General features: G+C 42.8%; 1 protein-coding gene across 1 annotated transcript in view; it reads left to right on the top strand.

Annotated features, from left to right (window-relative positions):
- The first annotated feature begins 9,395 nt into the window (after positions 1–9,395).
- Positions 9,396–17,386, top strand: part of ENDOV (endonuclease V) — an 89,083-nt gene continuing 81,092 nt past the window's right edge. Inside the window, exon 1 of the mRNA XM_075350741.1 lies at positions 9,396–9,610. Coding sequence (XP_075206856.1) covers positions 9,396–9,610 — 215 coding nt within the window. The remainder of the gene's footprint in view (positions 9,611–17,386) is intronic.

Below are 17,386 nucleotides of genomic sequence, written 5' to 3'. Positions count from 1 at the left end.
CCTCCTGATGGATTCCAACGTAATCCTGCGGGGTGTGGGTTTTTTTGCCGCAACAAAAAACGTTGCAGTAAACGACTGATGCGCCGCGCAGCGGATGCAACGCAGGGTCATCAGTAAGGGTATGTGCGCACATTGCTTTTTACCTGCTTTTTACCTGCTTTTTTGCTGCTTTTTCTTCTGCGCTGTTTAATGCCAAAATGGATGTGTTCTTCTATTCAAGCAAAGTCTATGGGAATTTGGGTTTCTTGTTCACACTATGTTGTTCAAAATGCTGCCTTTTTGTGGCAGAACTTTGGTCAAAAACTCAGCTTTTCAAAAAAGCAACATGTCAATTGTTTTTGCCATTTGAGTTTTGCACTGCAAAGCTGAGTTTTTGACCAAAGTTCTGCCACAAAAAGGCAGCATTTTGAACAACATAGTGTGAACAAGAAACCCAAATTCCCATAGACTTTGCTTGAATAGAAGAACACATCCATTTTGGCATTAAACAGCGCAGAAGAAAAAGCAGCAAAAAAGCAGGTAAAAAGCAACGTGCGCACATACCCTCACAATCATACAAGTCTATGGGAAACAATCCACCAAACGGATTGCGTTGTTTATCAGAGCAGCGGATTGTGACTGATCCTAAACAACGGAAATGTGAACATAGCCTATCTTCTGTTACCTCCTGTAATTATACAGCACCAGCTATTGGATTTATAACTTCTGTTACCTTCTTTAGTTATACAGCACCACCTGTATAGGTTTTATAAGTAGAAGAGGTAACAGAAATCATATAACCAATAGGTGGCGCTGTATAACATCTGTTACCTCCTGCACTTATACAGCGCCACCTATAGGTTTTATAAGTACAGGAGGTAACTGAAGTTCTAAAACCAATAGGTGGCGCTGTACAAGTGCAGGAAGTAAGTTTTTTGGAGGCCAATATCTGTGTCACTAGGTATTTGATCACCCATTTAGTTACACATTGCACATATTATATATTTTTGACTCTGATTGGTTTTGGGGGGTCAAAGTGAGTCACTTGTAAAAATTACCTATTGTTTTTTGATGGCCTTCTGGGACCAATTTAGACATATGTCACTTACCTCTCCTGTCCGTCTGCATTGATTACAGTACTCTTTTCCATTTCTTCTGTATCTCGGTCATCAGCTCTTTACCATTGCTGACCGCTGGCACTGATTGTAGTGTTCCTCCTCTGTCTTCTTCTGGACATTAAAATCTTTGTACATTTCTTACCAAATCTGTGTTTTATCCAAACGTTTCGACCCCGCCTGGGTCTTAATCAAGAGTCGCTTTTAAGATGGGTGCCTGGGATATGGAAATTTGAGTGGATTAATAGCGTGTGCTAGAGAATACCCTGAGGATAAAGGTCCTGGGTTTAGCCAGCGCAGCAGCGCTGTGGCTGGTGATATGGTGGATACAGTGCAGACCAATTTTTTTGATCTGTGTTTTATCCAAAGACGTAGCTGGGGGTTCAGCTCAGGGAGGGCGAAACATCTGAGTGGCCCCCGAAGTAGGTAAGTAACCGTGGTTACATCTACGATGGTGCAGGTTGAAAAAAACCTAGGTCCATCTAGTCCCACCTTCCTCCACCAATTATACATTTTGTCACTAAATCATTTATAACCGAAAATGTTTTGTGTACTGAGGAAATCATCCAGCCCTTTTTTAAAAGCGGTTATAGTATCTGCCATTACTAACTCTTGTGGTAGGGCATTCCACAGTCTGACTGCTCTAACTGTAAAGAACCCTTTCCTATTTAGCTGTTGGAATCGCTTTTCTTCCACTCGCAGTGAGTGTCCCCTGGTCCTTAGTATTGTCTTTGGAAGGAATAAGTCATGTGCCAGTCCTTTATATTGACTACACATGTATTTATACATATAAATGAGATCTCCTCTGAGACTGCTTTTTTTCTAAGCTAAACAAATCCAACCTCTCATCATATGGGCGGCCTCCATTCCTTGTAATAGGCTAGTTGCCACCTTTGAACTGACTCTTCACTTCTGAATGTCCTTTTTACAATATGGAGACCAAAACTGGATCCCATATTCCAGATGTGGCCATACAAGTGATTTATAGAGGGGTAACTATGTTAGGATCACAAGATCTAGTCTCTGTCATGGCATCTCATCATAGGGGAATCTCAGCAGATGTTAGTGCAAATCACTCTACGTAGATTAACACTGATATTACCGCCAAACGGTGCCCATATAGTGGTAGATACCAGTCCTGGAAAGCTTGTAAGAGATTACAGTGCAGTTAAGGGCGCTCTCACATATCCAGCTTCCGGCGCACACCAGTACAGTGTGTACAGTACCGTGGCAGCGCGACAAGCTCCAGTCACATGCTGTCATGTGACCGGAGCATGTGACCCGGAAGTTACAGCGCTGCCACTGTACTGTATACACTGTACTGTTGTGCGCCGGAATCGGCAAACCAGCGAAAAGCCGGATATGTGAGAGCGCCCTTACTGCATAATAGCCACCACAGTAGCCTCCACATTGTATAATAACATTTATAGTAGCCCCCACACATTATAAAATCTCCCACACTTTATGAGGGCCTGCACACTAGCGTCCACACTGTATAATGGCCCGAAAGGTAGGGTTTATTACAACACCCTGCATTATTTCGCACGCTGCATAATGTCCCCAGCATTAGCTCCCATGCTGTATAATGTCCCCACATTAGCTCCCACACTGTATAATGTCCCCACATTAGCTCCCACACTGTATAATGTCCCCACATTAGCTCCCACACTGTATAATGTCCCCACATTAGCTCCCACACTGTATAATGTCCCCACATTAGCTCCCACACTGTATAATGTCCCCACATTAGCTCCCACACTGTATAATGTCCCCACATTAGCTCCCACACTGTATAAGGACACCTGCATTAGCTCCCACACTGATTAATGACTCGCATATTAGCTCCCAAGCTGTATAAAAGTTATATAATCAGTAGGTGGCACAGTACAAGTTCAGAAAGTTACAGAAGCTATAAAAACATTTGACAGCACTGTACAAAAAGTTAACCACTTAGTGACTCCCCTAAAGAAACCACTAAAATGCCATATGTCTATAAAACTTCATTTTATTAAATCATTTAAAATTCATGACAGTATATATTTGGCAGAAAATTAGGGCAGTAGAAATCGCAAGTGCAAACCCCTCCTAACTCAGAAGGGGTGAGTGCGGGCACACAAAGACATACATGCAGGTCAATTACCAGCATACATAATATTTGCACAGCTAGATAGTCAAAATACCTGGGAAAAATTTCAACAAGAGTACCTAAAGTGTTTTAACCTACACGACAGTACCAATAACCACTCAAAAGGCGACAGTCGCATTTAAATGTAAGTCATATATACACAAGGACATCTCTCATATACTTGTGCAGCAGAGCATCAACCTTGTGGTGGGGCCCAGGGGAGAGGTACAGCCCTCCAATTAATTCACGTTGTGCCCCCAAAATAATATAAAGTTACAGCCTCCACCCCCTACCAGGTTAAGCCCTGCTACCACTCAGGGGTCAGCCTCCATACATTCATTACCTGAGACCATGCACAAGGAAAACGCTGTTAACTATTATCCAAGTGTAAGGCTAAGCAGCATATATTTATAAGCGTTCCTCCCCATACATGACCCAAGGCTTCATATGGAGAATAACTGTATGACCATATAATAACAAGGTACAGACCTGACTGATGTACAAAGTATGCCCGCAGCCGCCTCGACGCGTTTCACTAGCTGCTTCTTCTTGGCACCTGCCTCCATTCTCCATATGAAGCCTTGGGTCATGTATGGGGAGGAACGCTTATAAATATATGCTGCTTAGCCTTACACTTGGATAATAGTTAACAGCGTTTTCCTTGTGCATGGTCTCAGGTAATGAATGTATGGAGGCTGACCCCTGAGTGGTAGCAGGGCTTAACCTGGTAGGGGGTGGAGGCTGTAACTTTATATTATTTTGGGGGGCACAACGTGAATTAATTGGAGGGCTGTACCTCTCCCCTGGGCCCCACCACAAGGTTGATGCTCTGCTGCACAAGTATATGAGAGATGTCCTTGTGTATATATGACTTACATTTAAATGCGACTGTCGCCTTTTGAGTGGTTATTGGTACTGTCGTGTAGGTTAAAACACTTTAGGTACTCTTGTTGAAATTTTTCCCAGGTATTTTGACTATCTAGCTGTGCAAATATTATGTATGCTGGTAATTGACCTGCATGTATGTCTTTGTGTGCCCGCACTCACCCCTTCTGAGTTAGGAGGGGTTTGCACTTGCGATTTCTACTGCCCTAATTTTCTGCCAAATATATACTGTCATGAATTTTAAATGATTTAATAAAATGAAGTTTTATAGACATATGGCATTTTAGTGGTTTCTTTAGGGGAGTCACTAAGTGGTTATCTTGATATGATGTCGTCTGGACAATGACAAAATGTGGTACCTGTGGTATGTCAAACTGTACAAAAAGTACAGGATGTAAAACAGTTGTAAAAACAATAGAAAGGGCTGTACAAATGATAAACCCAATAGATGGCGCTGTACAAGGTCAGAAAGTTACACACATTATAAACCCAATAGATGGCGCTGTACAGGGTCAGAAAGTTACAGACATTATAAACCCAATAGATGGCGCTGTACAAGGTGAGAAAGTTACAGACATTATAAACCCAATAGATGGCGCTGTACAAGGTGAGAAAGTTACAGACATTATAAACCCAATAGATGGCGCTGTACAATGTCAGAAAGTTACACACATTATAAATCCAATAGATGGCGCTGTACAATGTCAGAAAGTTACACACATTATAAATCCAATAAATGGCGCTGTACAAGGTCAGAAAGTTACACACATTATAAACCCAATAGATGGCGCTGTACAAGGTCAGAAAGTTACACACATTATAAACCCAATAGATGGCGCTGTACAAGGTCAGAAGGTTACACACATTATAAACCCAATAGATGGCGCTGTACAAGGTCAGAAAGTTACACACATTATAAACCCAATAGATGGCGCTGTACAAGGTCAGAAGGTTACACACATTATAAACCCAATAGATGGCGCTGTACAAGGTCAGAAAGTTACACACATTATAAATCCAATAGATGGCGCTGTACAAGGTCAGAAGGTTACACACATTATAAACCCAATAGATGGCGCTGTACAAGGTCAGAAAGTTACAGACATTATAAATCCAATAGATGGCGCTGTACAAGGTCAGAAGGTTACACACATTATAAACCCAATAGATGGCGCTGTACAAGGTCAGAAGGTTACAGATATTATAAATCCAATAGATGGCGCTGTACAAGGTCAGAAAGTTACAGACATTATAAATCCAATAGATGGCACTGTACAAGGTCAGAAAGTTACAGATATTATAAATCCAATAGATGGCGCTGTACAAGGTCAGAAAGTTACAGACATTATAAATCCTATAGATGGCGCTGTACAAGGTCAGAAGGTTACAGATATTATAAATCTAATAGATGGCGCTGTACAAGGTCAGGAAGTTACAGACATTATAAATCCTATAGATGGTGCTATACAAGGTCAGAAGGTTACAGATATTATAAATCTAATAGATGGCGCTGTACAAGGTCAGAAGGTTACAGATATTATAAATCCAATAGATGGCGCTGTACAAGGTCAGAAGGTTACAGATATTATAAATCCAATAGATGGCGCTGTACAAGGTCAGGAAGTTACAGACATTATAAATCCTATAGATGGCGCTGTACAAGGTCAGAAAGTTACAGACATTATAAATCCTATAGATGGCGCTGTACAAGGTCAGAAGGTTACAGATATTATAAACCCAATAGATGGCGCTGTACAAGGTCAGAAAGTTACAGACATTATAAACCCAATAGATGGCGCTGTACAAGGTCAGAAGGTTACAGATATTATAAATCCAATAGATGGCGCTGTACAAGGTCAGAAAGTTACAGACATTATAAATCCTATAGATGGCGCTGTACAAGGTCAGAAGGTTACAGATATTATAAACCCAATAGATGGCGCTGTACAAGGTCAGAAACTTACAGACATTATAAATCTAATTGATGGGGTTGAAGTGCTGGAAGTAAGGCTACTTTCACAATTCAGTCTTTTTCCATCAGTCACAATCAGATGGGACTGATGCGTTGCAGATTGTGGTAAAACTGATTGGACGGATCCTGGAAAAAAACGGAGAGAGAGATTTTTTGTTATAGCATGCTCAGTTGGTAAAAGACGGATCTGTCACAGGAATCCGTCATTTGACGGATTCCGCTCCCATAGGCTTCCATTATAACAAATGACGGACACCGACAGAATCCTGCACATTGCAAATCTACCCATTTACTTAGATTTTCATTTAGCTATGAAATACTAGATATAATGGGACGCAATGGTATAGGGAACTCATTTTTATGGGTTTTTGGTAATTCATGATAAATTGGGGTAATAGGGTTACTTGGAATGATATTATCTCTAATTTTTTTTTAGAAAAAAACTCCCATTTTTTTCAACAATTGATTTAGTATTCTAGTACAGGATTCTATAGGATTTGATTAAATCTTTTTGTATGTTTCATTATTGTCCAAGATATCATAAACACATTTTTCATAATATTTTTTATCCATAACAATACATCCTGCCTTATCGGATTTTTTGATTATCTAGTCATCTCTTTTTCAAGACTAGCAATCGCTTTTCTCTCCTCAAGGGTTAAATTGTCACCACCACTCCACCTGTTATTCTTGGTATTTCTAAATAACGCCTTCAAATCCTTCTCAACCAATGTTTGGAAGGTGGAGACACATTCAACCCTTGATTCTTTAGGATAGAAAGCAGGATTAGCAATACGGAATTCACCAGCTTTCATACTTATCAAATCAACATTGTCAGAATTCCTCTCTAGTTCTTCCAAATCTAACCATAAAGATTGTTCATCAGCCATTAACAGTGGCACATTGTGTGGGTTTTCCCCCAGGTGGCGCTATAGGTGGTTTCATTGCGTAGCGCTTGGATACTTTACTATACCTAGACACCACTTCTATGCCTATAGCTGCCGCCGTTCTCAAGTTAATGGCGGTGGACAGGATATGGGTGGACACACTGTATATCCACAGGCAGACTTATAAGAAAGTGACCTAGAAGTTACATGGCGCTATACAAGTGCAGGAAATAGAATAAAGTTTGTCTCATCGCGAAATCATTAAAAATACTGGATATTACAAATTCATTTTATCCAAAAATATCTTAGAGACTTCCAATAGAGAGCGCTGTACAAGTGCAGGAGGTAAAAGCAGTTGCAAAAAAAAAAAAATAAATAGGTGGCGCTGTACAACAAAAGTTACACTGGTTGTAAAATAAGTAGATGGCGCTGTAGAATAGGTATTATAGGATGTAAGGTATAAGTCATAAATCCAATAGATGGCGCTGTACTGCAAGTGAGGCTAGGTTCACATTTCCGTTGTTTTCCATCAGTCACATGCGTTACTTGATGCTTGTGACTGATGCGTTGTACAACGGATGACAAGAATTAGAATTCATTGTCGAACTCCGTTGTAAAACGTGAAAGAGAGAACAATCAGCTGACCATTCACAATAGCCGGCTGCCGGCTTTTGAGAGCGAACAGATGATCTCCCGGCGGCCGGCTAATGAGAGCGATCAGCTGATCGCTCTCATTAGCCGGCCGCCGGGTGATCCGCTGATTGCTCACAGCAGCCGACCGCCAGGTGATCAGCTGATCGCTCACAGAAACCGGCCGCCGAGTGATCAGCTGATCGCTCACAGCAGCCGGACGCCGGGTGATCAGCTGATCGCTCTCATTAGCCGGCCGCCGGGTGATCAGCTGATCGCTCACAGCAGCCGGACGCCGGGTGATCAGCTGATCGCTCTCATTAGCCGGCTGCCGGGTGATCAGCTGATCGCTCACAGCAGCTGGACGCCGGGTGATCAGCTGATCGCTCTCATTAGCCGGCTGCCGGGTGATCAGCTGATCGCTCTCATTAGCCGGCTGCCGGGTGATCAGCTGATCGCTCTCATTAGCCGGCCGCCGGGTGATCAGCTGATCGCTCACAGCATCCGGCCGCCGGGTGATCAGCTGATGGCTCACAGTAGCCAGCCGCCGGGTGATCAGCTGATCGCTCACAGCAGCCGGACGCCGGGTGATCAGCTGATCGCTCACAGAAGGCGGCCGCCGGGTGATCAGCTGATCGCTCACAGAAGGCGGCTGCCGGACGATCAGCTGATCGTTCGGCTGCCGAGAGAGAGCATGTGCAGCGAAATCCTAAGGATTCCGCTTCTCAAAAAACGTTACACTCTGCGTTCCTACCACCCGATGGTCAGTCGTTCCACAACTGATCAGTCGGACGGAGGATGCAACGCAAGGACATCAGTCACAATCCGCCGCTCATATAAGTCTATGGGAAACAACGGAATCCGCAAACAGATTGCGTTGTTTATCAGAGCGGCGGATTGTGACTGATGCAAAACAAATGGAAATGTGAACTTAGCCTGAGGAGGTAACAGAAGTTAAATAGACCCCGCTGTACATTGTGGGGTGACTGTGAGGGATCCGTTGTTTTGGCTGTATTTTTTTGGTTGTATTTACGCAGTATAAGGCTAGTTTTACATTTGCGTTGTGCGGCATCCGTCGCATTGCGTTGTGTGATGGATGTTACGGATGCGTTGCATATGGTGGCACAACTGATGCGACGGATCCTGCAAAACAACGGAATCCGTAGTAGCTTTTTTTTCAGCAATTTACTCAACTGAGCATGCGCAGTTCTGTAAAAACTGATCCGTCACAGGAATCCATTAAATGACGGATTCCGACAGATTCCGCCACCATAGGCTTCCATTATAAAAATGCCGGATGCCGACGGAATCCAGCACATTGCGTTTTTTTGACGCTCTGGGAAGCGCAGAAAAACGCTACATGTTGCGTTCTTTCCTCCCGGCAGATGCAACACAGGGCCATCAGTCGCAATGCGTCGTCCATACAAGTCTATGGTTAACAGCGCACATCCGTTAACGTTTTGCGCTGTTTTCCAAAACGGCGGATTGCGACTGAAGATAAAAACGTAAGTGTGAAAGTACCCTAATATTGATACCCAATAAATGGCGCTGTGCCCTGCTCCATTACGAGTTGTGTTGCACAGCGCCATCTATTGAGTTCTTATTTAATGACTGTGAAATATATAAAATTGCGCCCTCTATTGGTTTGTATTTTATAATAAGCCGTTTGCGGCCCCTACAGCGCCATCTATCGGTGTGTACATAAAATCTGCCCTAAGGCGCCCTCTATTGGCTATACAGAAAACGTTCATACGTTTATTAATATTACCACGCCTCTCGTTATCATTGACCGGCCTGATATAATGACGTCACACGTTCCTTCTTTGGCTGTACTGACACAGAATAACCAGCAGAGGGAGCGCTCTCTGTCTGATACGGTATGTTGGCTCTGCCGGGAGTCAGGCATTGAGAAATGCAGGAAGTGTGCTGTGCGAGGCCGGGGCGTTATCAGCATGGAGGCTGCCGAGGAGCCAACGGACCAAACCGAGCATGACGAGATGTTATTAGCCTGGGAGAGGCGAGTGCTGCTTCTGTTTTATTTCAGGCATTGCTGCGGTCAGCCTGCTGTAGTAGGACCCCCATGTCACTGCATGCTGGGATTTGTAGTTTCCTGGAGGGACCTGATCATCCACCAGTCTTTTTCTTTGGGGTCTATGGTCCCAGTGAGCCCCATTCACTTTTTCCCTCTCGCCTTCCCAGATCTTTACCTTTTTGTATTTTTCCCTCAACAATTACGCATGTGGCAATACCCAAGGGGGAAAATATCTATTCTTGAGATATTATAGATATATTTTATTTTTTTTTGCATCGCTTCCTTTAGAGGACTTGAATTTGCCATACACTGTAATAAGATCACCAATCCCTGAAGCTCAGCCACAGCCATTAATTGTAACAGCAGCATTTAAGAGGTTAATCGGCAGCGATCAGAGCCGGCTCCGATCACAGCACTCTGGCCCCGGCTGTATGACATGGCTGCCGAGCCCCATATGCGCTCTGTACACTGACAGATTGAATCCTGGGCTTCTAGGGCCTCGGACATGTGCCATACTTGTCAACTGATTCACCCAGTGATTGGCAACGTGACATACCATGATTGTGAAATGACTGTCACCAAAATATCCCAACCTGCAGGAATTTTGGTGGTCACAACCCACAATCTATTATGTGGATCGCAGTGTAATTCCTGTGTAACTGGGACTTGCTTATGAACGGGGTCTAAGGAGTACTTTGCACGCTGCGACATCGCAAGCCGATGCTGCGATGTCGAGTGCGATATTCCCCGCCCCCGTCACAGCTGCGATATCATGGTGATAGCTGCCATAGCGAACATTATCGCTACGCCAGCTTCACATGCACTCACCTGCCCTGCGACGTCGCTCTGGTCGGCGACCCGCCTCCTTCCTAAGGGGGCGGGTCGTGCGGCGTCACAGCGACGTCACACGGCAGGCGGCCAATAGAAGCGGGGGGGCGGAGATGAGCGGGACGTAAACATCTCGCCCACCTCTGTCCTTCCGCATAGCCGGGACGCAGGTAAGAGATGTTCCTCGCTCCTGCGGCTTCATACACAGCGATGTGTGCTGCCACTGGAACGAGGAACTACATCGTACCTGTCGCTGCACCGGCATTATGGAAATGTCGGACCCTACACTGATGATACGATAGCGACACTTTTGCGCTCGTTAATCGTATCAAAAAGGATTTGCACACTACGATATCGACTGCGACGCCGGATGTGTGTCACTTTCGATTCGACCCCATCGACATCGCACCTGCGATATCGTAGTGTGCAAAGCCCGCCTAAAAATCCACTAAAGGCAGATTTTAGTTTTTTGGATATTTTATTAGCCCCACCCATGAGTAAAGGCCCCACCCACATGACAAAATCTGATGTGTCTCTGATCCATATATATATATATATATATATATATATATATCAGTACTCGTATATATATATATATATATATCAGTACTCGTATATATTGGTGTAAAAAAGAGTATTTACCCCTTTCCTGATTTCTTATTCTTTTTTATGTTTGTCACACTTAGGGTAAGTGCACACAGTGCATTTTTCGCGGTGTTTTTGCGCAGTTTTCGGGTGCGTTTTTGCTCAGAAAACTGCAGGACTTTGCTTCCCCAGCAAAGTCTGAGTTTTCATTTTTGCTGTCTGCACACAGCGTTTTTTTTCAGCTGCGTTTTTGTGGTGCCACAAAAACACAGCATGTCAATTATTCCCGCGTTTTTCACTGTGCTTTTCATCCATTGAGAGCAATGGGATGTTGAAAGACGCAATGAGAAACGCAAATAGGTGCGTTTTGGTGCGTTTCTAAAACCAAAAACGCAGCTATAAACGCAGGAGGTGGGTAGTAAAGTGACATGTACAGGAAGAGGATTCCTTCTGTCAGTAAATACAGAAGCGTGAATCCTCCCGGTACCGTCACCGTCGCTTCCACCTCCAGTCCTGTGCATGTATGCTGCCATGCGGCGTCATGTACGGGCAGGAGGTGGAAGCGGCTGCGAAATCAAAAGTGAACAGTAGAAAAAAAAAAAAGCCATACTCACCTGTCTGCAGACTCCTGGTGCCATGCCCGCTCCCATCTCCTCCCGTTACCGCCGCTCCAGGTGTGTGCAGTCTCCCCGGGTACGTATGCCTGCAGGATGCAGGACCTGACGATGGATCACCTGATGCAGTCACCTGACGCATCAGCTGATCGTAAGTCTCGGGGTGACGCCAGCGGCCGGCCAGTTTAACCTATCAGCGGATGCGCCAGGAGACTTCATCCCTGATTACCGGCAGCTGCTGCAGCGATCGGACGGGATCAGACTCGCTCTAGGAGCTGCCGGTAATCAGCACATAAGTGAGGTTTTTTTTTTTGTTTTTTTTTTGCACCAATGCATCTGCTGATTGTATAAACAGCTTTTATACAATCAGCTGATGTGTGATGTGATTCAGGCACTTGATCCTGACACATCATCTGATCGCTTTGCCTTCCAGCAAACCGATCAGATGATATTGGATCCGGATTGGACAGCGCGGGACCCTTGACCCAGGATTACTGCGGAGGGGGGTTCTTTATTTCAATAAAGATGGAGTCACTAATTGTGTTGTGTTTTATTTCTAATAAAAATATTTTTCTGTGTGTTGTGGTTTTTTTATCTTTACTAGAAATTCATGGTGGCCATGTCTAATATTGGCGTCACACCATGAATTTCGGGCTTAGGGCCAGCTGATAATATACAGCTAGCCCTAACCCCATTATTACCCAGTGAGCCACCCGGTATCAGGGCAGCTGGAAGAGTTGGATACAGCGCCAGAAGATGACGCTTCTATGAAAGCGCCATTTTCTGGGGTGGCTGCGGACTGCAATTCGCAGCGAGGGTGCCCAGAAAGCATGGGCACCCTGAGCTGCGGATTCCAATCCCCAGCTGCCTAGTTGTACCTGGCTGGACACAAAAATTGGGCGAAGCCCACGTCTTTTTTTTTTTTATTTCATGAAATTCATGAAATAATTAAAAAAAAAAGGGCTTCTCTATATTTTTGGTTCCGAGCCGGGTACAAATAGGCAGCTGGGGGTTGGGGGAGCCCGTACCTGCCTGCTGTACCCGGCTAGCATACAAAAATATGGTGAAGCCCACGTCATTTTTTTTGTTTGGGGGTGGCAAAGAAATCCTGCATACAGTCCTGGAAGGAGGATGCTGAGCCTTCGACAGCTGCTGTCTGCTCTCCTGCATACACTATTGGATGGAGGATGCTGAGCCTTGTAGTTCGACAGCTGCTGTCTGCTCTCCTGCATACACTATTGGATGGAGGATGCTGAGCCTTGTAGTTCAACAGCTGCTGTCTGCTCTCCTGCATACACTATTGGATGGAGGATGCTGAGCCTTGTAGGTCTGCTCCCCCTGACTCTCCCTCCAGCATACAGTCCTGGATGGAGCATGATGAGCCTTGTAGTTCTGCAGCTGCGGTCTGCTCTCCTGCATACACTATTGGATGGAAAGTAGTTGAAGGATTTCACCAGCACAAAACTCCAGGCATATTATATTTTAAAATAAAAACTTCTTTATTTTCTTGTCATTAAAAAGTCCATGCTATAGTGGTAAGCCCATGTCAGAGAGGACGCGTTTCGAACATCCAGTTCTTATTCAGTCTCTAAACCATCTAGTCACAGAACTGTTTAAAAAGGGCTAGACCCAAACATGTGATCAAATGCAAGGAGAGAGCAAGACAATACAAAAACATTAACCCATTAAGGTGAATCAATCCATATAGTGCTGAAAACACTTATATATATACATACATAGTATCAAAGCAAGATTAATATGCAAACATCAATTCATTTCTTTTATTTAAACCCTTAGGGAATCTTGTCCCCATTAAAAACATCCATTTTATTTCCCTCTGAAAAAGGATATCTTTCACATTTCCACCTCTTCTAGGTAGTTTAATTTTTTCAATGGCATTGACTTTCATGCCTTTCAAATCACCTGCATGTGCGTCACGGAAATGTTGAGACACTCCTGATAATTTTCTTGTGGTAGCATTATTCACATCATAGATGTGTTCAGATATCCTCTTTCTGAGGGGGCGACAAGTGCTGCCTATATATTGCAACTGACAAATAGTACAAGATATCAAATAAACCACATGGTCTGAACTGCAGTTTATAAGTGACATTATTTTATAAGTTTTTTTATCAGTAAATGAAGAAAATTCTTTTACATTTAACATATAACCACATAATCCACAAGATCTATGGCCGCATTTAAATGAACCTGTGCTAGGTAACCAATTACTGGCATTTTTTTCCCCATTGTTGGAGACGCACCTGTTGATCATATGAACAGGTGCGTCTCCAACAATGGGGAAAAAAATGCCAGTAATTGGTTACCTAGCACAGGTTCATTTAAATGCAGCCATAGATCTTGTGGATTATGTGGTTATATGTTAAATGTAAAAGAATTTTCTTCATTTACTGATAAACTTATAAAATAATGTCACTTATAAACTGCAGTTCAGACCATGTGGTTTATTTGATATCTTGTACTATTTGCCAGTTACAATATATAGGCAGCACTTGTCGCCCCCTCAGAAAGAGGATATCTGAACACATCTATGATGTGAATAATGCTACCACAAGAAAATTATCAGGAGTGTCTCAACATTTCCGTGACGCACATGCAGGTGATTTGAAAGGCATGAAAGTCAATGCCATTGAAAAAATTAAACTACCTAGAAGAGGTGGAAATTTGAAAGATATCCTTTTTCAGAGGGAAATAAAATGGATGTTTTTAATGGGGACAAGATTCCCTAAGGGTTTAAATAAAAGAAATGAATTGATGTTTGCATATTAATCTTGTTTTGATACTATGTATGTATATAAGTGTTTTCAGCACTATATGGATTGATTCACCTTAATGGGTTAATGTTTTTGTATTGTCTCCTTGCATTTGATCACATGTTTGGGTCTAGCCCTTTTTAAACAGTTCTGTGACTAGATGGTTTAGAGACTGAATAAGAACTGGATGTTCGAAACGCGTCCTCTCTGACATGGGCTTACCACTATAGCATGGACTTTTTAATGACAAGAAAATAAAGAAGTTTTTATTTTAAAATATAATATGCCTGGAGTTTTGTGCTGGTGAAATCCTTCAACTACTTTCTATGCACATGGACTGGCTCTCCAAACCCTTCTCCGTGCACAGCCCAGGATTACTGGCTTCCATTCCACAGGTGAGCTGGGCAAAAAACCTGTTTCACTATTGGATGGAGTATGCTGAGCCTTGTAGTTCTGCAGCTGTCTGGTCTCCTGCATACACTAGTGGAGAATGAAGAACATATTGAAGAAGGAAATGACAGCAGACCTTTTTTTTTTTTGTTCACTGATAAAAAACGCATAAAGACGCAGTGAGCAAAAACGCAGCAAAAAATGCACCAAATCGCGGCAAAAACGCGGGTGCGTTTTTGTGCGTTTTTTGCCACAAAAAACGCACAAAAACGCAGTGTCAAAAAAACGCAGTGTGTGAACCTAGCCTTAAATGTTTTCAGATCAACAAAGAAATGTAAATATTAGACAAAGATAACACAAGTAAACACAATTCAGTTTATAATTGAAGGTCTTTATTATTAAGGGAAAAAGAAATCCAAACCTATAGGGCGCTGTGTGAAAAAGTGATTGCCCCCTAAACCTAATATCTGGTTAGGCCACCTTTAATAGCAACAACTGCAATCAAGCATTTGCAATAACTGGCAATGAGTCTTTTACAACCTCACTTAAGGAATTTTGGCCCACTCATCCTTGTAGAATTGTAATTCAGCCACATTGGAGGGTTTCTGAGCATGAACCACCTTTTTAGGTCATGCCACAGCATGTCAATCGGATTAAAGTCCGTACTATGTCTAGGCCATTACAAAGTCTTAATTTGTTTTTTCTTAAGCCATTCAGAGATGGACTTGGTGGTGTGTTTTGGATCATTGTCCTGCTGCATAACCCAAGTGCGCTTCAGCTTAAGGTCACGGACATTCTCCTTCAGGATTTTTTGGTAGACAACAGAATTCATGGTTCCATTTACCACAGCAAGTCTTTCAGGTCCTGAAGCAGCAAAATGGCCCCAGGACATCACACTACCACCACCATGTTTTACTGTGGGTATGATGTTCCTTTTCTGAAATGCTTTTACTTCTATGCCAGATGTAATGGGACATTCACCTTCAAAAACTTCAACTTTTGTCTAATCAGTCTCCAGAGTATTTTCCCAAAAGTCTTGGGGATCATCAAGATATTTTCTGGCCAAATTGAGATGAGGCTTTATGTTCTTTTTGCTCAGCAGTGGTTTTCATCTTGAAACTCTGCTATGCTGGCCATTTTTGCCCAGCCTTTCTTCTGGTGGAGTCATGAACACCTTAACTGAGGCAAGTAAGTGTTGTTGTTGTGGGGTCTTTTGTGACTTCTTTGATGTGTCATCACTGCGCTCTTGGGGTAATTCTTTTTGGCTATCCTCTCCTGGAAAGGTTCACCACTATTCCATGTTTTTGCCATTTGTGGATAATGGCTCTCACTGTCGTTCGCTGGAGTCCCAACGCTTTCGAGATGGCTTTATAACCTTTCCAAACTGATATATCTTAATTACTTTGTTTCTAAATTGTTCCTGAATTCCTTTGGATTGCGGCATGATGTTTAGCTTTTGAGGATCTTTTGGTCTATTTCACTTTGTAAGTCAGGTCCTATTTAAGTGATTTGTTGATTGACAACAGGTGAGGCAAGTGGCCAGAGAAATTGAACTGAGCTTCCCAAAGATGTGATAAACTACAAGTAATTTTGTTTTAACGGTGGGCAAACACTTTTTCACACAGGGCTCTGTAGATTTGGCTGCTTTCTTGATCCCTTTATGATAAAGACCTTCATTTGTGTTACTTGTGTCATCTTTGTCTAATACCTAAATTTGTTTGGTGATCTGAAACATTTAAGTGTGACAAACATGAAAAGGAAAGCAGGATGGGGGTAAAAACTTTTTCACACCACTATGTGTGTGTGTGTGTGTGTGTGTGTGTTTCTGCATATGTACAGACCAAAAGTTTGGACACACAAAGCAGCTAACAGTCTATTCAGTAGGACTATCAGCTGTGTATCCACCAGACTTCTGCACAACACAACTGATGGTCCCAACCCCATTTATAAGGCAAGAAATCCCACTTATTAAACCTGACAGGGCACACCTGTGAAGTGAAAACCATTTCCGGTGACTACCTCTTGAGGCTCATCAAGAGAATGCCAAGAGTGTGCAAAGCAGTAATCAAAGCAGAAGGTGGCTACTTTGAAGAACCTAGAATATAAGACATATTTTCAGTTGTTTCACACTTTTTTGTTAAGTATTTCATTCCACGTGCGTTAATTCATACTTTTGATGCCTTCGATGTGAATCTACAATTTTCAGAGTCTCGCAAATAAAGAAAACTCTTTGAATGAGAAGGTGTGTCCAAACTTTTTGCCTGTACTGTATGTGTATATATATATATACAGTGCCTACAAGTAGTATTCAACCCCCTGCAGATTTAGCAGGTTTGATAAGATGCAAATAAGTTAGAGCCTGCAAACTTCAAACAAGAGCAGGATTTATTAACAGATGCATAAATCTTACAAACCAACAAGTTATGTTGCTCAGTTAAATTTTAATAAATTTTCAACATAAAAGTGTGGGTCAATTATTATTCAACCCCTAGGTTTAATATTTTGTGGAATAACCCTTGTTTGCAATTACAGCTAATAATCGTCTTTTATAAGACCTGATCAGGCCGGCA

This window comes from Anomaloglossus baeobatrachus, chromosome 5, assembly GCF_048569485.1.
Source record: "Anomaloglossus baeobatrachus isolate aAnoBae1 chromosome 5, aAnoBae1.hap1, whole genome shotgun sequence".
In the NCBI taxonomy this organism is placed as follows: Eukaryota; Metazoa; Chordata; class Amphibia; order Anura; family Aromobatidae; genus Anomaloglossus; species Anomaloglossus baeobatrachus.
This window is presented reverse-complemented; position numbering and strand designations above follow the sequence as displayed.